The sequence below is a fragment of the Pipistrellus kuhlii genome, unplaced genomic scaffold (assembly GCF_014108245.1).
Source record: "Pipistrellus kuhlii isolate mPipKuh1 unplaced genomic scaffold, mPipKuh1.p scaffold_m20_p_2, whole genome shotgun sequence".
NCBI lineage: Eukaryota > Metazoa > Chordata > Mammalia > Chiroptera > Vespertilionidae > Pipistrellus > Pipistrellus kuhlii.
The window spans coordinates 164191233-164214300 of record NW_023425515.1 but is presented as its reverse complement, the minus strand read 5'-3'; the positions used below and the strand labels follow the sequence as shown (position 1 = coordinate 164214300).

General features: G+C 44.3%; 1 protein-coding gene across 2 annotated transcripts; it reads left to right on the top strand.

The window, feature by feature from the left end:
• Window positions 1–679: 679 nt before the first annotated feature.
• On the top strand, window positions 680–19848 carry LOC118723797 (cytochrome c oxidase assembly factor 7). 2 transcript variants are annotated; one of them, XM_045584605.1, is made up of 4 exons: window positions 680–901; window positions 3669–3809; window positions 10136–10613; window positions 19833–19848. In XM_045584605.1, exons 1-3 carry the CDS (start codon window positions 796–798, stop codon window positions 10582–10584), a joined length of 696 nt encoding a protein of 231 aa, XP_045440561.1. In that variant the 5' UTR covers window positions 680–795; the 3' UTR covers window positions 10585–10613; window positions 19833–19848. The 2 variants fall into 2 exon arrangements, with proteins under 2 accessions (XP_045440561.1, XP_036302381.1); XM_036446488.2 differs by lacking the exon at window positions 19833–19848 and having other exon boundaries at window positions 10136–11330.
• The last annotated feature ends 3220 nt before the right edge of the window (window positions 19849–23068 follow it).

Genomic DNA, 23068 nt, shown 5'->3' with positions numbered 1-23068 from the left:
TTTAAATGCAGGGACCATTTTTCCTAGCTGTTGAATTACTACAAGGAAGCACTTGGTGAGGCACACAGTAGGCCCTTAGAGCAGTGTTTTTCAACCTTTTTTGGGCAAAGGCACACTTGTTTCATGAAAAAAATCACGAGGCACACCACCATTAGAAAATGTTAAAAAATTTAACTCTGTGCCTATATTGACTATATATAAAGTAATTCTCTTGAATAGGAATCAAATAAACACAAAGAAAGTATTTTATAATTACTTTATTATGAAATATTAAGTAAACAAAATAGTGAAAAATTATAAAATTCTTGTCTTGTCTGCACCTACGGCACACCAGGCAACATGTGCCGCGGAAGAGCGGTTGAAAAACGCTGCCTTAGAGATTATGGAACTAATGAATGTAGGGGAGACTACAGGCAGAAAGTGACTTAAGGCCACAAAGCTGGCACAGAAAAAGTGCTGCAGAAAGACTGCCATCAGTTTTAGGAACGGAAGCACCAGAGGAAAAGATTTGAACGCCAAAGACTAAAAGTGTGAAGACTGGCCTTGGTGAATGAGCTGAGCGGGTGTGCGCAGACCTACGCAGTGGCGCGCCCGCCCAGGCCCCGCCCAGGCCCCGCCCAGGCCCCGCCCAGGCCCCGCCCAGGCCCCAGCGAATGAGCTGAGCGGGTGCGCGCAGACCTCCGCGGCGCGTCCGCCCAGGCCCCGCCCCCCCGCCGGCTGCCGGGACCGTGGGGCCGGAGTCCGCTTGGCCTGGGCTGGAGCGACAGGTTAATCTCATCTGGGCGAGCTGGAACCATGGCTGGCTTGGTGGACTTCCAGGACGAGGAGCAGGTGAAATCGTTTCTGGAGAACATGGAGGTGGAATGCAACTACTCGTGCTACCGCGAGAAGGACCCGGATGGTAAGCGCTGCCGGCGCGGCCTGGGAACACGTGGGAGCGCCTGGGGGAGGGGCCGGGGTCGGAAGGTCACGTGAGCGACCTCCAAGGGAATCTGGGAGCGGTCACGCCCCCGGGGTCGGCGGGGCGGGATGGGGTCAGTGGCGACCTTGCGCGTGTTGGGTTCCAGGAGGACTCTCCGGACCCTCCGTGGGGCGGCGCTCCGCCGGCTACAACCTGGAGGCCGGCCGGGAAAGAGAATTGCTAGGGCACTTGGGGTAGACGCGCTGGTCGGCAAACTGCGGCTCCCGAGCCACATGCAGCTCTTTGGTCCCTTGAGTTTTTTGCAAAGGCCAGCTTAGCAGTACCCTAATTAAGTTAATAACAATATATCTATCAATATAGTTTAACTTTTAAAAATTTGGCTCTCGCCGAAACCGGTTTGGCTCAGTGGATAGAGCGTCGATCTGCGGACTAAGGGGTCCCAGGTTCGATTCCGGTCAAGGGCATGTACATTGGTTGCGGGCACATCCCTGGTAAGGGGTGTGCAGGAGGCAACGGATCGGTGTCTCTCTCTCATGGATGTTTCTAGCTTTCTATCCCTCTCCCTTCCTCTCTGTAAAAAATCAATAAAATATATTTAAAAAAAATTCGGTTCTCAAAAGAAATTTCAGTCGTTGTACTGTTGATATTTGGCTCTGCTGACTAATGAGTTTGCCGACCACTGGAGTAGAGGGACTGGGGACATATCAGGGAACAGATAAAATTCCCTGTCCTCATGGAGCTACATTCTAGTGGAGGGGGGGCGGGAATTGGACAGTTCACATAAGGAAATAAACGGGATAGTGTGTTAGAGAATAGTCAGTGCAATGGGAAGAAGTGACTGGGCGGTGTCGGGAATTATGGAGGGCAGTTTTAAATGGAATCGTCAGGAGGAGTCACTGAGAAGATGGCATTTGGACCAAGCGTGGAGAAAGGTAAGGGAGCTCGCTGCCAGGCGGAGGGAACTGTGAGTGGCCAGGACCTCGGACATGAAAGTGCCCTGTGTGTGCTGGGAACACTGAGTTGACTTTTGAGTGTGGGGTGAATGGTGGTGTCCAGAGAGGGCCACTCAGAGAATCCAGTGCCTTTGGGTGGTTTTCTTCCTCCTACTTTACTTATGTATTGGCTGGTTGATTTTAGAGAGAGGAAGAGAGAGAAACATTGATTGGCTGCCTCCTGCAAGCCCCCCCATGGGAATGGAACCCACCACCTTTTGGTGTATACAGATCCACACTCCAACCAACTGAGCCACACTGGCCAGGGCTTCCTACTTTATTTTTATAGAGAAAAAAAAAATGGCACCGGCCCTACCTTATAACGGCTCGCAGCCTAGTTCCAGAACATGATGTAACTTTTTTTGTTTGTTTTCCCCATTGGTACTTTTGGAAAGAGTGGAAGGGGGTGGGGGACATCGGTTATAGACAGATACATCCATCGGTTGCCTCCTGAACCTGCAACCCAGGTACGTGCCCTTGACTGGGAATCAAGCCCAGTGTGCCCGTGAACACTCTGACCACTGAGCCAACCCAACTAGGGCGATATTGCTGTTTTTTAAATGCTAATCAACTATGCAGAGTTGCTCTGTGTTATATAAGTCTTAAAAAGAGAGCTGCTCCATGTCCTAAGTGTAGAGAGAATTCACAGGAGAGTTACTTGAGGAGCAGATGGTTGGGAAAGATTTCTGGTGTAGTTCAGAAGGAATTGGTCTTCCCTGATCACCTGTTAACCATTTCCCCAACATGCACAGCAAACTATCTTATAATCCTGTTTCATTTCAATCGTAACACTTATTACTATTTGTATCTTGCTCACCTATTTACTTATTTTTTGTGTTTACTCCTCTGGAATGTAATTTTTAGGAGGGCAGTTGACTGTATTCCCAGCTTCTGGGATAGTGTAGTGTTTTGTGCATAGATGAACATAGATGGTCAAATATCGTCCGATTGGAAATGAATGAGAGATGGGTGTTATTGGGGATGAAGAAGGGACGGGGGAGAGATGTTAAGGAGAGGCTTCTGGGACTGGAGCCTGCCCAGGAGAGAGAGTATATTTCCAGCTCCTTTGGTGGCTGCTGTTTCTACTCTGTTGTCAGACTTCATCTTCTGAGCCTGGCTGAGGGGTTAGGTACAGTCATCGAAACACCCCTTTCTTGCTGCTACAAAGACTAGCCTATGGCCGAAACCGGTTTGGCTGAGTGGATAGAGCGTCGGCCTGCGGACTGAAAGGTCCCGAGTTCAATTCCAGTCAAGGGCATGTACCTTGGTTGCGGGCACTGATTGATGTCTCTCTCTCATCGATGTTTCCAACTATCACTCTCTTTTCCTCTCTGTAAAAAAATCAATAAAACATATTAAAAAAAAGACTAGCCTCTGTACCCTTTTGGTTTTCTGTGTTTGACAACTGAATTTCCCAAGAAGTCCCAAAGCTCGCAGAGTTTCAGTTATGGGAGTCCCTGTGTCTTTGGGCCGGCCAGGCTGGCAGAGCAGAAGGGCTGGTGAGAGGAGGAGTCTGTGCAGGGGCCAAGGTCTCCCCAGTCCTTCACATTGCTCAGTCGCTGCCCAAGGGCAGACAGTGCCTTTGCGGGAATGGTGGACACCACCTGCCTTCCTCCCTGCCTTCCTCATCACGCCTCAGGAGAACAGAGGCCGGTCCTGAAGGGAAGACACATCTGGCCTGTCACTCCGTGACCCTCCTTACTGCTAAGCCATGGCCCCAGACGTGAAGTAAAGCTCTTGTCCTCTTTTCACAGGCTGTTATCGGCTGGTGGACTACTTGGAAGGAATCCAGAAGAATTTTGATGAGGCTGCCAAGGTGTTGAAGTTCAACTGTGAAGAGAACAAGCACAGCGATAGCTGCTACAAGCTGGGGGCCTATTATGTGACCGGAAAAGGTAAGGAGGGGCTCTTTTTAAAAAATATATTTTATTGATTTTTTTACAGAGAGGAAGAGAGAGGGACAGAGAGCTGGAAACATCGATGAGAGAGGAACATCAATCAGCTGCCTCCTGCACACCTCCTACTGGGGATGTGCCCGCAACCTAGGTACATGCCCTTGACCGGAATCGAACCTGGGACCTTCCAGTTCACAGGCTGACGCTCTATCCACTGAGCCAAACCAGTTTCAGCATGGAGGGCCTCTTTCCTTGGTACTTGTCAGTGATGGTCATGCTGACCCCACACTGAGCCCTCTGCAGAAGGATCCTCACAGGCATCGGGACAGCACGTGGCCAGAAGATTTGGAAATGAGTTCAGCAGAGTGGTGAGGGGAAGAGGAGCTTTTTAAGTGAGGCACACCTTGGGGAATGTGATTTGCAAGTAGCGAGTGGGATCTTGAGCCAGTCACTTAACCTCTGTGCCTTTTACATCACTTGTAACATACTTACTTCATAGGGATTTTGTGAGGATTAAAAAGGATGAAGTGTTGTACTGTACATCAGCGGGCTTGACAGAAGGCGCCTTAGTGAGCCAATTCATGAGGAGTCTTTATTAACGCCAGAGGGAGATGTCTCCCAAATTTCTGAGCAAAAGCATGGAGGAAGCTGCTCCTATTTATATCTTTCTAGCTCTTTGCAGACTTTACACAGACTCTGTGTAAGTTATTTTTGCAGACTGCTTGTAACCTTGGGCATACATCTAGCAAACATAAACACCTGGCATGAGAACATGGGAGTATTATCAGTGTCAGCCCCTTAGGTTAGATGGTTAGCTTGCAAGGTCAGACAGTTGAGTTTGACCTTCTCTATTATTCAAGCTAGAAAAAGCAAAGTCATTTTACAGAATAAGATACCGTCTAAAAATAAGAGTTGACGTACAGAACAAGGGACTATCTAAAAGCAGAGAATTTCAAACAGCAGTTTTTCCAAAAGAGGGATTAGTATGCTTCATTAGCACATGCCTGGCCCAGGGGAGGGATCAATAATGGTTAATTCCCTTTCATCTATCTTTTTTCCTCCTGCCCTATTGCAGTCATTACTGGAGTAGTTTTTAAGTTTTCGACTCTAAATAGCAAATTATTCTAGCAAATTTACTTCACATAGTTTCAGTGGGTCAGGAATTTGGGAGAAGCTTAGCTGTGTGCCTTAGGGTCTCTCATGATTTTTTTTAGACATTAGCCAGGGAGTTAGGGGTGCAGTTATTTGAAGGCTTGACTGGAACTGGATTTTCCCATTTTAATATGACTTAATTATGGAAATACTTCCTTCTGCTCCTGGCCAGCTGATATCAGGTGACCTCAGTTCCTTGTGACATGGATCTCTCTGTGTCCTCATGCCATGGCATCTGGCTTCCTCCAGAGTGAGTGATCTAAGAGAGAGAGCAAGAAGGAATCCTCAGTGTCTTTTGATGTATCCTCAGTGGCCTACCCTTTGATGTCACACACGTTTCATTCCCATCACATTCTATTTATTAAAAGTGAGTCAGTAAGTCTTGTCTACATTAAGGGGAGAGAACTTAAAAGTCCACCTCTCAAAACCAGGCATATCAAAGAATTTATGGACATATTTAAAACCACCAAAATAGGGAATATGACCTTTGACAGGCAGCTATTTTTTTTTTGCTCACCAGATCATGAGCTTCTTGAAGATGATTTATTTATCCTTTGTTCCCTGTGCCCAAGCCTGGTTGGAGAGTTGTTCAGCGAAAGTTTGATGAGGAAGATGTCTTTTCAATTCTCTGGAGCTGTGTAGATTATTTCTGCTTTCACATGGGACCTTGGGTTTGTGGTAGTCCCTATTTTGATGAAAGTTTATCATCATCAAGAACATCGGTTTCTCTTCTGATGCAGAGGGGAGTTTCTTTAACTTAGTAATTTTCTTAATATCCTAACCTAAGGAAATAAGTAAAAATGTAAATAAAGGTCATGTGCAAAGATATTCACCCCAGCATTATTCATCTGGCAAATTTATCATTAATTTATAGTGTATAAGCAGTACATAACTGCATTATATTAATTAAAAAAACAACAACTTGTCTATCAACAGTAGCAGCTTAAATGAATATCTTCCGTTGGATGGAATGTTATTTAGCACATTAAAAAATGTTTCTGGCTGGTTTTGCTCAATGAATAGAGCATTGACCTGCGGAGGGAAGGGTCCTGGGTTTGACTCCATTTGGGGGCACATGCCTGGGTTGTGGGCACATGCAGGTGGCAGCTGATGTTTCTATTTTTCTCATCATTGATGTTTCTATTTTTCTCTCATTATTATTATTTTTTTTTAAATATATTTTATTGATTTTTTAGAGAGGAAGAGAGAGGGATAGAGAGTTAGAAACATCGATGAGAGAATCATCGATCAGCTGCCTCTTGCACACCCCCTACTGGGGATGTGCCCGCAACCAAGGTACATGCCCTTGACCGGAATCGAACCCGGGACCTTTCAGTCCGCAGGCTGACGCTCTATCCACTGAGCCAAACCGGTCCCGGCTATTTTTCTCTCATTATTGATGTTTCTATTTTTCTCTCTCCTCCCTTCCTCTCTGGGGGGGGGGGAAGGGTTTCTAAAAAATTTTGTTCATGTGGGGAAAACTTATAATATTTAGTGAAGAAAGCAGAGTACAAAATTATATATGGTATAAATTCAGCTATATAATATAGTGTGCAAAGCCAAAAATGTCTCTCAATTTGTGTCCTGGTAAAATTTTGGATTATTTTTGTCTTTATACCACATTTTACTATATTTTCCACAAAGACTTTGAGTTCCTTATTGAATTAAGGAAAGACAGGCTTATTATACAAACTTATATGATTAATAATTGTGCACTGAACCTTTGTTGAGCATACTTTTAGTATTTGCTATCTACAGTGAAACAAGAATTAAACATGACCAGTGTATGGGGGCAGGGGACATATTTACACTAATACCTGTTATACCTAGGAGAGCTTGGGAAGCATCTTCAGAGAGAGACTGTTTAATGCTGGGACAGTGTCATCATTAGGGGTGCTATCAGAGAGGAGGAGGCATTGAAGCTGGTGTTTCAAGGACAGTAGATTTTTTTTGGCAGAGGTGGGCTAGAGTTATGTCCCAGGCAGAAAGAAGGTGAGCAGGTGTGGGAAAAAAACAACAATGGTAGATGCCCTGGCCAGTGTGGCCATTTGGTTGGACATCATCCCATGCACCAAAAAGTTGCTGATTTGATTCCTCGTCAGGTACATTCCTGGGCTGTGGGCTGGATCCCCAGTAGGGGGAGGTGCAGGAGGCAGCTGATTGATGCTTTGCTATTTCATTAATGTTTCTCTCTCCCTCTCCCTTCTTCTCTCTCTCTAAAAATTAAGTAACTATTTAAAAAAATAATTTAAAAATAATAAAACAATAAATTTCTTTTAAAAAAAAAAGAAAAAAAAGAGTAGGCCTGGCTGGCATGGCTCAGTAGTTGAGCACATCAGCCTATGAACCAGGAGGTCACAGTTCAGTTCCCCCTCAGGGCACATGCCCAGGTTGTGGGCTTGATTCGCAGTGTGGGTGTGCAGGAGGCAGCCAGTCAATTATTCTCATTATTGATGTTTCTGTCTCTCTCTCCCTCTCCCTTCTCTGAAGTCAATAAAAAAAATTTTTTATTTAAAAAAGAGTGGTAGAGAACAAGAATTAATCCTCTGTTACACTAACATTCTTAAATAAATTTCTGTAGGTGTTGTAAGTCAAAGTGGTCCCATTAATAGATCTTTGCTACTCAAGCCCTTTTGGATTGCTGTTTATTAGACCTTGAGTCCTGCCAAGTTTAAAAGCCAATACTGTTGGCAACTCGTGCGAACTTCTGAGATAAAGGATTTTATAATCTTTGGTCTTGCCCTCTGTCCCTGAAAACACGCCCCATGTTCTTTCTTGACACAGACTAGTTAATAACTCTCCTTTACCAAGAATAGCTGGGCAGGAGAAAGAGTGGAAAGCCAAAGATTATATCACTTTTAGCTGATGTGACATTAGGCAAAGCATTTTCCTTCCCTGAGCCACAAATTCCTCATTGATGAAATTAAAAGTAATAAGGTCTGCTCATACCTTCTTTTTTTAAAAAATATATTTTATTGATTTTTTACAGAGAGGAAGGGAGAGAAATAGAGAGCCAGAAACATCAGTGAGAGAGAAACATCGACCAGCCGCCTCCTGCACACCCCCCATCCGGGATGTGCCCGCAACCAACATACATACCCTTGACCGGAATTGAACCCGGGACCTTTCAGTCCGCAGACCGATGCTTTACCGCTGGGCCAAACCAGTTTCAGCTGCTCATACCTTCTTTGTAGGTTTTTTTTTTTTTTTTTTTTCTGTGCATCATATGAGAATAGAGATGACTGCTTTGTTAAACTGTAAAACAGTCTATCAATTTGAACAGGTCTGGTTTGTATTGGTTGCTGCAGAAGTTACTTTGGATGGCACACCCGCGAGTAGTTGAGCTCATACAGGAGGCAACGAGTCGATGTGTTGTGCCTCGCATCAGTGTTTCTCTCTGTCTTTCCCTCTCTTCCACTCTCCCTAAAAATCAGTGGAAAAACATCCTCCAGTGAGGATCAAAAACAAAAGAAGCAATCGAAGAGTCTAGGTGGTGCTCTGCTTTGGCATTCCAGAAATGCTGTGGGAAGGAAGTGAGCCGAGGTGAGGCTGCTGTCAGCACACAGGGAAGTCAGAGAAAAGGGGCCTGGAGACAGGACCAGGAGAGGTAAGCCCAGGATGAGCTGCCACCGCCCACTGCTCTCCTGGTGAAACTCTTGCAGGGACCCTTCGAGTTTAGGGTAAAAAGTTCATGCCTGAGAAGGGGCATGGGTGTGCTCTACAATGAGCCTGCACCGAATCTTTTGTCTTGAGGTGCTTTTTTTCTCTTCTTCTGCTGGCGAGAATCTTAGGGGATAGTTTCAGCAGACTATTCATCAGCTTTCCAGGCGCATTTTTAATAATCAGATACATCAAAATGAGTGTATAGGGGAGTTTGGGATTGTTCTTTGTTCTGCTTTACTGTTTTACTTTTAGCTTAGGTCTTTCTGGCTTTAATGGGGTTTTTCTTATTTGTTTCCCAGACTTCATCTGTCCTTTGGGTTAGCTGGCACAAATGACACTGATTGGGTCTCTGTTTTCTATTTTCCCTGCCCAGGGTGATTTAAGACAGCAGTGGCCAACCGGTGGTCCGCAGACCACTGGTGGTCCATGAGGTCCGAAAGGTTGGCAACTGCTGATTTAAGATATGTACTCTCTGGTTAGGGAGGAGAGTTACAAACCATTTGCTCTCAAGTGTCCCTGGTTAGGGGCGATAAGGTCTTTCAATTCATCAGCTGGCTGTAAGTTGTTCAAATTTGACTTTGTTTCCCCATTTCACTTGCCCAGGAATCTTCCTAGCTTCTTACTATCTTGCCTCAGTGTTACATGGAATTTCAAATTTCCATTAATAAAAAAAAAACTAAAGAAAAAAGCCTTGTAATGAACTCTGCTTTAAATGACCCATTAGTGGTTCCCATTTATTATTGCTTCTAGGATTCGAAGTCCGGGATCCCTAATACGACCCACCGTACCCTGTAGGTTCTGCCCTCTGTCCGTCTCTCTAGCCTCTGTCCCTAGGATTTCTGGGTTCTAGCCACATGGGCTCTTTTTCTCTTTGTATTCTATTCCTTTTGCCTGGAATATTTTCATATTTTCTCCCCCCCCCCCCCCCAGTTATTTCACAGCTCAAATATCACTTCTTTGGGGAAGCTTTCCTTGATCTCACTGCCTAGTCCAGGTCAGAACCCTGACATTCTCATAGAACCCTGTACTTTTTCTCTACACTTGTCACACTTACGTTCATGCACTTATTTTTGTAGTTGTTTAATGTTTGTCTCATTAGACCATAAGATCCTCAGACTGGGACAGGATCTGTTCTCCAGAACCTAGCATAGTAGTTGGCAAATAGCATACATTCAGTATATATTTAGATTAACAAACAGTTAATAAAGTGCTTATAAGATGCCATATTCTCACTGTAACCCTATGACGTAGCTATCAATATTATTCCCACTTTACCTTTACTTTTTTGGTCTGCCTTGTAACGTCTCCTTTTAACCAGGCTCCATGGCTGAAAAAGCTGGTAGGTCTGTGCACTGAACCAGTCCACCTTCCTTCGGTGCTGCCTTAACTCGGGGAATGTGCTTTTTATTCAGGAATTGTTCCCTAACTTTGGCCTGAGACATTCTGGCTTGGATTTACTTTTTTCTTCTCTGGCTTGGATTTACTTTTTTCTTCTCTTTCCTGACTCCTAGGCGGACTGACCCAGGACCTGAAAGCTGCCTTCAGCTGCTTTCTGATGGCGTGTGAGAAGCCTGGCAAGAAGTCTGTGGAGGCATGTCACAATGTTGGTCTCCTGGCACACGATGGACAGGTCAATGACGACGGCCAGCCCGATCTGGGGACGGCCAGAGACTATTACACAAGGGCCTGTGAAGGCAGCTATGCCCCGAGCTGCTTCAACCTCAGCGCCATGTTTCTGCAGGGCGCTCCCGGCCTCCCCAAGGACATGGGCCTCGCGTACAAATACACCATGAAAGCCTGTGACCTGGGCCACGTCTGGGCCTGTGCCAACGCCAGCCGCATGTACAAGCTGGGGGATGGCGTCGCTAAGGATGAAGCCAAGGCTGAGGCACTGAAACAACGGGCCATGAAACTGCATAAAGAACAGCAGAAAAACGTCCAACCTCTAACGTTCGGGTAGCGTGGCCCCCCTCCTCTTCCCGATGCAGCCCTCGGAGATCCACCTGGAAGACTTGGGACTTGTTATCAGTAGCCCCGGTTACATACACCCATTGCCCCGGAGTGTCACCTACTGGGATGTAGTCTGAAATATTTATTTCTTTAACTGGTGTGATCTGTAAAAGAGACCCACATGTAACTGGGTTTTAGATCTCAAAACTCTTACAGCTCTGAAAAACGGCAAACTAGAGAGCCACGGAGGTTTTTGGGGGGCTGGAGAGACAAGGAGCAGGAGGTTGGAAAAATTAGCAGCCGCAGGGCCAGAAGGAATGAGACGTCATCATCATCATTATTATTTTAGTTGGGAGGCTTGAACATCAGGAAGTATCTTGATTTACATAATAGAGGGCTTAAGGAGCTAAGAACAGTCACGCCTGCCACCCTCTGGCTTATGTAATCCTTGGTGTGGGCTTTAGTTCTGCCGTTAGAGTCACATTTTTTCAGTTCATGGAGATCTGGAAGGTTAAAGGTCGTTATGTTTCAGGGTTGCTAAAGAGGATGTCACAAGCCCTCCGTCAGCGGAGACCATCACAGTTAGTGGCCTAGCATCCCCCGTCCCCTGCCCGGTGCTGCTGGTCACCCTGAGGGAGCAGGTCGTTCCCCAGGCCGCTTCAGGTAGGGATTTGTAAGCAAGGCTTTTGTACACACTCTGTCCCTCAGAACAGAACCTTTTTAACTGTTCCTGTGAATAAACTATTTCGATTAATATTTTTGTTACTGGTGTTCCCCTCCTCGTTCTGGGTAGAGATTATGTTCTTTGGTGGTTGTGCCTTTTAAGAACATTTGCTTTTTCTATTATCTTCCTAATTTGTCACTAGGGGGCGAGCTTGTCATTCTGCTGATCACAGGACCGTTATTTCCATCACCACCTCCCGGTTTTGTACTTCCAGTGTTGCAGCTGTCTTAGAAGGAAACTAATAATAAACGAAACAATAGATTTTTACCCCTAATAATCAACTTATTAGGCATTTGACAGATGGAAGCACAACATGTAATTCAGATAGTCTGTCAAATAGGACGTGTACAAGGTCAGGGAGTGATGATTTACTTGTAGAGAGTGAAAAAGCCAACAGAAATCTACACATGTTAAACAAAAAATACAGTGACTCTACCTCTAGCATTTCCTATCAAGGGCAGGGTTAACTTTGCAAATCTGCCCAAAATCTTATTTGCTGAATGTTTGCATTTAGCAAATTTAACAGCACACTTGAAAATACTTTTTAATATTGATTTTTAGAGTGGAAAAGAGGGAGAGAAGGAGGGAGGGAGAAACATTGATGAAACATGGGTCTGCTGTCTTCTGCACACCCCTATGGGGCGGTCAAACTCACAACCTGGGCGTGTGCCTGGACCAGGAATGGAACTGGCAACTTTTCAGTGCACAGGGTGATGCTCAACCAATAGCCACACCAGCCAGGGCAGCACACTTGAAATTATTATTGGACTTTCATCTGTGGAGTAGAGAGATAACAGTATAAATTCAAAGATTTCAATAGGAATTTTCCTTTGAACTGCCAGGTAAATTTTTATTGAATTAAGGTATTTTGTTGCAACTACCATTATATACTGGATACATATATATTTAGAGCCACACTGAGTTCCAGTCCATCCTAAAGTGCTTTAAAAGTTATTTATGTTGGCCCTAGCTGGTATCTTCAGTGGTTAGAGCAACAGTCCATGCAATGAGGGGTTGCGATTTTGATTCCTGGTCAAGGATATGTACCTAGGTTGCAAGTTCAATCCCCAGCCCCAGTCGGAGCACATATGTAAGATAGCCTCTCTCTTTCTCTCTGTCTCTCTCTCTCGCTCTTTCTCTCTCTCTGTCTTTCTTCCTGCCTCCCTCTCTCTCTTCCACTCTCTCAAAACAAAACAAAACAAACAATGGAAAAAAATGTCCTGGAGTTAGCATTAATAAAACAAAGTTATTTATGTTGGACATGTCAAATCATTTGGCTGAGTGATCCATCCTAGAGAAGTCTCTCTTACATAATTGTAACTTTTCACATAATAAATATTCTTACTCATTGTTTTATTTTAGCCTTGGAGCAAAGCTCATTAACATGAAGCCAAGTGGTATTGGCTTAGAGTGTGGATTGCATGTGTAAACTGAAAACAAGATGGAAGGGGAAAGCCTCATGAAGCTGTTGTTCAGATGACTTTTAGATCTTTTAAAATATCTGTTCAAAGGTAATTATTCCCTGGTGGTTTTATTTGATGTATCATTAAAAATGAAATAGTGAATTCAGTTTGATCTTTTAAAAATCACATCTTTTCAATGAAGTGATGAGTTTTATAATTTTGAAGAGTTAGGTTCATTTGATTTTTTTTCTTTTTCTTACATCTTTATTGTTCAGATTATTACAGTTATTCCTCTTTTTTCCTCCCATAGCTCCCATCCACCCGGTTCCCACCCTCCCTCCCCTGACCCCCCCATACTGTTCTCATCCATAGGTGTATGATTTTTGTCCATACTTCCTGTACCACCCCCCCACGCACACACATACTCACACACTCCTTTCCCCTTGAGGATTTTCAGTCCACTCCTTTCTATGCCCCTAATTCTATTATATTCACCAGATTATTCTGTTCATCAGATTTTAATTCACTTGATTTTTAGGTTCACTTGTTGATAGACATGTATTTGTTGTTCATAATTTTTATCTTTACCTTTTTCTTCTTCCTCTTCTTAAAGAATACCTTTCAGCATTCCATATAATACTGGTTTGGTGGTGATGAACTCCTTTAGCTGTTTCTTATTTGTGAAGCTCTTTATCTGACCTTCAATTCTGAAGGATAGCTTTGCTGGGTAGAGTAATCTTGGTTGTAGATTCTTTCTGTTCATCACTTTAAATATTTTTATTTTTTTTATTTTTTGCTTCAGGAAATGGTTTAGTGACTAAATTGAAAACAACAACAACTTCCCCCAAAACAAACAACAATCCACTGTGATTTGAGTTACATTTTGTGCCCCAAACACATTTTAAACATGTGCTTATGCCACAATATATTTTTTAAAAGACAGAAAATCCATTTCTCCTTTAAAACATACATGATGTTTCCTGTAGGTTTTTATCATGCTTTAAGAATGATTCATGTACTTAGTGAATTTGCTCAAGTTTGAAAAAATAAAAACCAGTATTTTGGGATCCCCTACTGATTCATATATTTCCCCTTAGTTGAGAGTTTTTATCAAAAAAGAGTGTTGGATTTTATAGAATACTTTTTCTTCATCAATTGATATGATCACATGACTTTTGTCTTGCAGTCTGTTAATGTGCTGTATCACATTTATTGAAAAATTTTGGAATAGTTGGAGTAGAAGAGGTGTTAGTCCTTTTTGTATATTTGGTAAAACTCCTCGGTAAATCCCTATGGGCTTTCGTTTGCTTTTTTATTTTTATTTTATTTTATTTTATTTTTTACCTTTTTTTTAAAAATTAAATTATTATCTGTGTACGTATTTTAACATTCCCTTCCCCTCCCATGCATACCTTCCCTCCCCAGAGTTTTGTGTCCATTGGCTGTACTTATATGCATGTATACGAGTCCTTCGGTTGATCTATTATCTCCCCCAGATCTCCCTACCCTCCCTGCTGTAATTTGACAGTCTGCTTGTTGCTTTACTGTCTCTATATCTGCCTTTTGGTTCATCAGTTTATAATGTTCTTTAATTATCCATAAATGAGTGAGGTCATGTGGTGTTTCTCTTTCATTGACTGGCTTATTTCACTCAGCATGATGTTCTTCAATTCCATCCAGGTTGCTGCAAATGATGAGAATTCCTTCCTTTTTATGGCAGCATAATATTCCATTGTGTAGATATACCAACGTTTTTTGATCCAATCATCTGCTGATGGGCACCTAGGCTGTTTCCAAATCCTAGCTATTGTAAATTGTGCTGCTATGAACATAGGGGTGCATATATCCTTTCTGATTGGTGTTTCTAGTTTCTTGGGATATATTCCTAGGAGTGGGATTACTGGGTCAAATGGGAGTTCCATTTTCAGTTTTTTGAGGAAACTCCATACTGTTCTCCACAGTGGTTGCACCAGTCTGCATTCCCACCAGCAGTGCACGAGGGTTCCTTTTTCTCCGCAACCTCACCAACACTTGTCGTTTGTTGATTTGTTGATGTTGGCCATTCTGACAGGTGTGAGATGGTACTGCATTGTTGTTTTGATTTGCATCTCTCGGATAATTAGTGACTTTGAGCATGTTTTCATGTGCCTCTTGGCCTTCCTTCTGTCTTCTTTTGAGAAGATTCTATTTAGATTCATTGTCCATTTTTTAATTGGGTTATTTATCTTCCTTTTATTAAGTTGTATAAGCTGTCTGTAGATGTTGGAGATTAAACCTTTATCAGTGATAACATTTGAAAATATGTTCTCCCATACATTGGGCTTTCTTGTTGTTTTCACTTTAAATATTTCTTGCCATTCCCTTCTGGCCTGCATAGTTTCTGTTGAGAAATCAGCTGATAATCATATGAGTGCTCTTTTGTAGGTAACTGTTTTTCTCTTGCTGCCTTTTTAAAAAATATATATGTTATTGATTTTTTTACAGAGAGGAAGGGAGAGGAATAGAGAGCTAGAAACATTGATGAGAGAGAAACATTGATCAGCTGCCTCCTGCAAACCCCCTACTGGGAATGTGCCCGCAACCAAGGTACATGCCCTTGACTGGAATCAAACCTGGGACCTTTCAGTTCAAAGGCTGATACTCTATCCACTAAGCCAAACCGGTTTTGGCTTCTTTCTGCTTTTAATATTCTCTCTTTGTCTTTTGCTATTAGCATTTTAATTATGAGGTGTCTTGGTGTGGTCCTCTTTGTATTCCTTTTGTTTGGGGTTCTCTGTGTTTCTTGGAGATGTAAGTCTATTTCTTTCACCAAGTGGGGGAAGTATCCTGTCATTATTTATTCAAATAGGTTTTCAGTATCTTGCTCTCTCTTTTTCTGGCACTCTCATAATTTGGATGTTGGTACGCTTGAAGTTGTCCCAGAGGCTCCTTACACTATCTTCATATTTTTGGATTCTTTTTTCTTTTTTTTTTTCTTTTTTTCTTTTTTAAAATATATTTTATTGATTTTACACAGAGAGGAATTGAGAGGGACAGAGAGTTAGAAACGTCGATGAGAGAGAAACATCGATCAGCTGCCTTTTGCACACCCCCCACTGGGGATGTGCCCGCAACCAAGGTACATGCCCTTGACCGGAATCGAACCCGGGACCTTTCAGTTCGCAGGCCGACGCTCTATCCACTGAGCCAAACCGGTCCCGGCATCTTTTTTCTTTTTGCTTCTCCAGTTGGGTGTTTTCTGCTTCTTTGTATTTCAGATCTTTGACTTGATTCTTACATTCTTCTAGTCTGCTATTGGATCTTTGTATATGTATATTATTTTTTATTTCAGTCAGTGTATGCTTAATTTCTAGTTGGTCCTTTTTCATATCCTCAAGAGTCTCACTAAATTTATCAGCCTTTTCTAGAAAATTCTTGAAAAATCTTATAACCATGGTTTTGAACTCTATATCCAGTAGTTTGCTTTCCTCCAGTTCTTTCATTTGTGACCTGTTTCTTTGTCTCCACATTTTGGCTGCTTCCCTGAGTTGATAGAATGGCTTTGTGTGCTAGGTGTCCTAGCAGGGCCCAGTGGCTCAGCCTCCCCAGTTACCTGAGGTGGACACTCTTGGTGCACCTCAGGTAACTGGGGAGGCTGTGTGCAAAGTCTTGTTGTAGTTAAACCTTGATTGTTGTTGGTATCACTGGGAGGAGTTGACCTCCAGGCCACTTGGCTGTGAGGATCAGCTGTGTCTATGATGGGAGAACTTCTGTACTGGAGACACCCTTATGAGGCAAGACTTGCTTCATTGGGGCTTTGGTGCTCACGGAGTCTGCCCCCTGGGTGTGTCCCTTATAGATCTGAGGAGTTGTAACCTGGATGGTCCTACTCTGATCCTGGGTACACTGGCTCTTGGATCTCCAAGGAGGTGCTAATTTAGCATCTGCCTGAGGCCACCCAGCAGGAGTTAGGGAGAGATCTGCAGATTCCTCTTCTATGTTTGGGTTTTGGAGGTGCCCAGATGAGGCCCAGCTGTGAAGCAATGCAAGATGCTACGGGGCCTTGGGCCTTCTTTTGGATGTTCTAGTCTCTCTGATTCAGCTGCAGTTTGTTAGGTAAGTTTAGATTTCAAAGGACCAAGCCATTCATATGTAAAAGCCTTTGTGCACAGCTTGGATGAGGCAGAGTCTCAGGGCGGAGCAAACAGCAATGGCTTCCCAGTCAGCACTGCCCTAAGAGGGCCCCAGGTCTCAGTGTCCCTTGGTAATTGCAAGCACATCTGAGAGAAAGCCGCCCTCGAGTTCTGCTCTCTGCCAGACAGTCCAGTTTCTCCCCATATGACTCTGGGTCCCCAGAGTCTTACCCAGAACTGGAGTTCAGAGCAGTCGGGAGCTTGTGTCTCCCTGCAGATTGAAAAAGACAACTGTGTCCTCAGTTGCCGGCCCTTTCAGCATGCACACCTTCCTGTACCTCTGTACTTTACTTCCATAGCTCCTCTGAGTCTCAATGTGCTTTTCTTTTTCCTTTTGTTGTAGAATTTCCACTCAACCAGCCTTCCTGTGGTTCTGGATGATACCTTTTCTGTCTTTTAGTTGTAGTTTTGAGGTGGTTGTGCGAGGCAGCAAGTTCAGGTGTTTACCTCTGCCGCCATCTTGTTTGGTTCACTTGATTTTTGGGTAGCAGATGTGCAGGGCTATTTTGTAATAAGAGAAAGTTTACTTAGAAAGCCACTGGGGAAGAAGTGAGTGGTAAAAGACATGGGCTCAGGAAACAAGTTACAGAGGCAAAAGAAGGGCCCTTGGAGCTCAGGAGGAAAAGCAAGGCTAAGAGAACACATCTTGGAAAGAAGAAGGGGAGGGAAAGGAAAAGGAGAGCGCTGGGCTGTTTTTATGGACCAAATTCTGCCTGGAACCTGTGGTGCCTCCCTGACTTGAATCACATACTGAGATAAGGTTGGGAACAATGAAATAACTGTTAACAGTGTCAAAATGTTACATTTCACAAAAATTATTAAACTGGAAAGAAGAATTTACTGTTGCAAAGGTCTAAGGCCATTTCATAACCAGGCTGCTGTGGGAGGAATGGGTTGATAATGGCTAGCATGGTTGAGTTTCTCACTTTTGTTCAACCTTTGAAGCAAGATTTGAAAATGGGCTATCAGATTCTGGCCACAGCAAGCAGAATCATCACTGTGTCTTCTGGCCAGCAGGCATTTGAATCATCACCAGCTATTCCCAAAGTTTTCCCTCCCTGCTAGGCTTCAGCTGGGTGGCCTAATGGGGAAGAAGTTTCATAAATGACTAGTAGTTTGTGTTCTCATGAGTGTTCTCTAAGATCTCACAGTGCAATGCTCAGTGCTGTGAGAAAGGGAAGCAAGAGTCCCAGAGATGGGTAAAAAAGCCGGAGGGTCTAGAAATTTTGCTTTAATCTTGTGAGTCATGCAGCAGCACTGAAGGGTTTTGAGCAGGGGGAGAATGAAATGATCACATTTGGAAATTAGATCTCCCTAGGGTGGAAAATGGATTGGAGGAGTCATGTAGGCGTAGGAGGAAGGTAGAGTCAAGCATGGGATTAAAAAATAACCAGATTTCAAAAGCATTGAGATTTTGCTCCTGACCACCCCCTACCCCGGCACATGTTGTCAGTTTGGTTCAAATAAAATAAACAAACAAACAAACAAACAAAACAGATTTCTAGCCTGGGCACCTGGGTGGACAGGGGAAGCCATTCTTATTTACTTGGAGCCTATAAGATCAAAATGGGGACAAAAAAGCCCAGCTGGTGTGGCTCAGTGGTTGAGCATTGACCCATGAACCAGGAGGCCACTCATCGATTCCTGGTCAGGGCACATTGTGTGCTCAGTCCCCCCAGAAGGGGTTGTGTAGGAGGCAGGCAATCATTGATTCTCTCTCATTATTGGTGTTTCTCTCTCTCTCTCCCTCTCCCTTGCTCTCTATGAAATCAATAAAAACATTTAAAAAAAAAACACCAAAAAAACCACACACACACACACACACACACACACACACAAAAGATGAGGACAAAAAAAACCTTTTTTGAGCTGTTTGGCAATATTTTTAAAACTTGAAAATACATTTTAATTTGTTAAAGTTTTATGAAATTGCTTGAAAAATTTGTGAGACTTCAGATCTTACAGACGTGTACACTTCTGGGTTAGTCAAAGGCATGCTAAGCATGAGTGTTTAGGGCACCTAGCAAACTGAGAAACTAGAAATTAAAAATAATTTTATGTTTTTTAACAGTCCAAGTAATCACTTTGGGGAGAGTATTGCAAACTTTTTTTTGGTTTCCTAATGTTTGTTTTGCAATTCATGCCTCTTTAATTTTAGTTCCGCATTAGGGCTGAGAGGCACCATATTCTTGGAAGTTCATGGGTCTAAAGGTCTGACTTGGGATTGGGTCTGAGGTTTGCCTTTTATAGGCTGTGTGACCTTAGGCAAGTTACCCAACCTTCCGGTCTGGGCTTTGTCACCGCTCAGACGGGGCTAATTTCTTCTAGGGCTGTTAAGAGGACTAAAAAGCTCTTATCATAGAACGATAGATGGTTTTTGTTTAAAAAGATTTTTGTGAGATCGGATTTTTACCACTAGGTAATTATTTTCTCTCCCAGTGGCAGTGTTGACTTGTGAAGGAGTCCAGCTTTTGAAACGGGCTGCCTTTCCTGGCATTCTTTTAACCCCTGGGAGCTGATGGTGAGGCTCTCTAGGGGTATTCAGGGCATTAAACAGCTGCAGGAGGCAGGCCTGCGAGGAGGTGGGGTGGGGCCTGCCTCCTGGCTCCTCCCTTCTCTGCTGCCCTAGTCGAGAGAGAGTCACCGAGGAGACTTGCACCTGCTGGGGGCCCAGAGTGGAAACTATTCCCAGCTGGTGCCCCTCCCCAGGCTTGCGGAGTGGTGATTGTGTTACAGTTTATAAATCAGCCCTTCCTACTGTCTAAAGGGGAAAGGCCAACATTCTTTGCCCAACATATAAGTCTCCCCACTCCCATGATCCAGGGCTTGCCTCCATATTTAGCTCCATCTTGTTCCTTGCTTGGGCTTCTATAACAGGGAACTGACTGCTTATGGTCTCTGCTCCACTGCCAAAGCAGTCACAAAAACACCCAGGCTATTTCTTGCTGCCCTGTTTTTGTGATGCTGGCACCTCTGTCTGGAAGGTCCTTCTATCTTTTACGAAGCATGACCATCCTCTTTTAAGACCCTGAAGCATCCCCTTCACCCTCGAGGCCGTCAGAAGCGGTCTCCGCCCGCTCGCGCCCATCCATCACAGCACGGATCACAGTGTGTTATCATCTACTTATTGATCTCTCCTCTTCCCACAAGACTCAGTTCCTGGAAAACAGGGACGTGGTTGGCTTCATCTCTGTGCTCGGTGGCCAGAGCGCGGCGGGGCCCATGCTAGGCCATAGGGGTTGCCTGCTGAGATGAACAGTACGGGGTGGCAGTTAGGAGCCTCGGGACCCCTCCAAGGCAAATCAAGCCCAGGCTGCAACTCACGTCCAGGAAGCAGTGCAAGCCCCTTAGGCTGTACTGTTTGTGTGTTTGTTTGTTTTAAATTAATATATATACATATATATATATATATATATTTTTTTTTTTAATATATTTTATTGATTTTACACAGAGAGGAATTGAGAGGGATAGAGAGTTAGAAATGTCAATGAGAGAGAAACATCGACCAGCTGCCTCTTGCACATCCCCAACTGGGGATGTGCCCGCAACCAAGGTACATGCCCTTGACCAGAATCAAACCCGGGACCCTTCAGTCCGCAGGCCGATGCTCTATCCACTGAGCCAAACCGGTTTCGGCTGTACTGTTTTTGAAACTGCTTATCCAGAAAAGCTCCCGCCTCAGCTGGAGCTGGTACCTGATGGTTCAGTACTATTTCCTGGCCGCTATTCAGGAAAGGGTTTAAATTTTTTTTTTTTTTTTTTTAATAATGAAGGAAAAGGACCCAACAGTGCCACCTGGTACCCTAAAGTCCGTGCTCAATCACTTACAGTCAAGAAACCAATATTAACATCCTCATGGCTAAAGAATTTACAGACCCAAGTATGGCACTTTTTTTTCCTTTGGAAGACTAAGAGTATTTGTCTTGCAGTACTAAGAATTCATGGTCTTTGCTCCTCATTGTAATGACTCGTTTCCATATTTATCTCCCTGATTAGTCTGAGACTCCAAAGACAGGGACCAAGAATTCAATAGCCTTTGAAATCTCTCAAAGATTTCTTGTTTCCCTACAGCAGTTGGGGGCACCTGCTTAAAGCAGAGATTCTTAAATTCACTTACAGGTAATGTATAAAAATTGCAGATTTTAAATAAACAAGTCCCAGGAGATTGTTATGCATACTACAGTGGATGATCCACTCAAGTGGTATGTAATCCTAATCCTGAACTTGATACCACTGCCCCTCTGCAGTCTGGGCTCCACACCTTCACCTGTTTGCACAGCACTTTCACCAAAACATCCTGCTTTCTTACCCACCCCCGCCTTGGCACAAGCCACGTCTACTCTTATTAATGCTTCAAAACTCAACCCAGATGTCACCTCCTCAAGGAAGCCCTCCTAGGCTCCCAAGGTCTGTAATGTTTCCACAATTCTTGTGAGTCTCACTCACTTCTTTTCACATGGTTTGGGAGAGGCTGTAAGTGCCTGAAGGACATGGATTATGTCTGACTCACCTCTATTCCTAGTGCCTACCTCTAGACCTGGTACAGAGAAGATATTTCAAAAACACTTATTGAAGGGAAGGGACTTGGAATAAATCCTATCTTCCAGGGGATCCGTTGAGCATTGGAAAGGCAGTGTTTTGGGGAAGGATGTGGATCTAAATCATTTCTCTGCCACATAAAAAATGTGTTATATCACTTCTCTGAGCTTCCTCCGGGTTAAAGCGTCAAATGAGAAAAAATAAGAGGTTCGTAACTCAATGTCTGGCACATCTTGATTGTGTAATAAATCACCGAAGGCCTGTCTTCTGGAAGGAGCACGAGGCTTATTCCATACAGCTCCAGAAAGCAGAACTGGGAAACCCCAAAGAGACCGACCTCAGTTCGCAGAGGTCTGTGCAGAGGAAGAACGTCCCACCTGACAGAGGAGGACACCTTGGTAGGAGGGGAGCTTCCTGTCCCAGGAGTGGGCAGGCTGAGGGTAGAGGCTCACGTGAGCGAAGCTGCCCAGGAGGCAGGCGTGGAGGTGGGAGTGGGTGTGGTGGGAGATGGGAGCCCTGCAAGGCCTTTTTACTCAGTGCCCTCCATAATTCATTATCCATTTAACCAACACCGAGAGTTCCCCCTTAGCTGGGCCCTTCGTTGGTCATTGAAGACACAGAGCTGAATCTGGCAGGTTCCCTGTCATGTGTGAGCTCACAGTCTAAAGAGTGGTCATTTATTGAGCATTTATTAAGTGCCAGATGCTCTAATTCTCTCAATAACCCTCCAAGGAAGCTTTTGTTCTCAGTTTCTCAAGGAAGCTGAAGCCCAGATAGACAAAGTGACTGCAAAGAGACACAGAGGCAGTGAATACTGCAGCTGGGATTAAACCTTAGTTCCGCCTGTCTCATAACCCCTCTCTCCACTACACAAGGCTGCCTGCCACCTAGATGTTGAGAGTTCTTTGCAATCTCAGGGAGACCCCCAAACAGCGCCCAGGGCCCTTCTGGGCACCAAGTAGATGCAAATGAACATAGTTAAACGGCTGAGGTCAGCCTCAGGAAGTTGTGGTCTCTGCAGCACACTGTGTGCCCCAGGGGGTCTCTCCAGCCTGGGCCATGTGGAGGGTCCAGGAGGACATCCTGAGTTTAGACCTCCCTGCTCACATGACCAGCTGAGCATGACCAGCCAGGGCTCCCTCAGGGAACTTGAAACTCGGGCTGAGTTCCATGAGATCCAAGAATAGCAGCTGACCCTACCCTCCTCCAGCTGGTGACCTCCGATCAGGTTCCAGGAGGCCCCGGCAGACTCCTTTGACCTTGAAGCTGCTCGGGTGTGGGGTAATAACAGCTACATTTATTAAGGTCCCGTTGAGTGCAGGGCACCTCCTCGAGGAAGGGGCATCCTTCAAAGGAGATCTAGGAAGTATGGAACCCATTTTATAGATGAGAACATTGGGGCTGAGCAATATTGAGAACTTGCCCCAGGTCAGGGTATGTAACAGAGCAGGATTTGAGCCTGAGCTGCCTTTGCCAGTGACCCTGCTTCTCTAGAGACCTCAGAAGAGTCCTGGGCAGAAGGGACAATTGTATCTGCTTTCAAAGTGATGTTACTCCAGCCCTGGCTGGGTAGCTTGGTTGGTTGGAGTGTTGTTCCGATATGCCAAGGTTGTAGGTTCGATCTCTGGTCAGGGCACATACAAGAAGCAACCAATG

Excerpts from the sequence above, each read along its gene's own strand:
- LOC118723797 (XM_045584605.1), top strand. The coding sequence starts at position 796 with ATGGCTGGCTTGGTGGACTTCCAGGACGAGGAGCAGGTGAAATCGTTT. Across the intron at positions 902-3,668 it reads CCGCGAGAAGGACCCGGATG|GCTGTTATCGGCTGGTGGAC; the intron begins GTAAGCGCTGCC and ends CTCTTTTCACAG. Across the intron at positions 3,810-10,135 it reads CTATTATGTGACCGGAAAAG|GCGGACTGACCCAGGACCTG; the intron begins GTAAGGAGGGGC and ends CCTGACTCCTAG.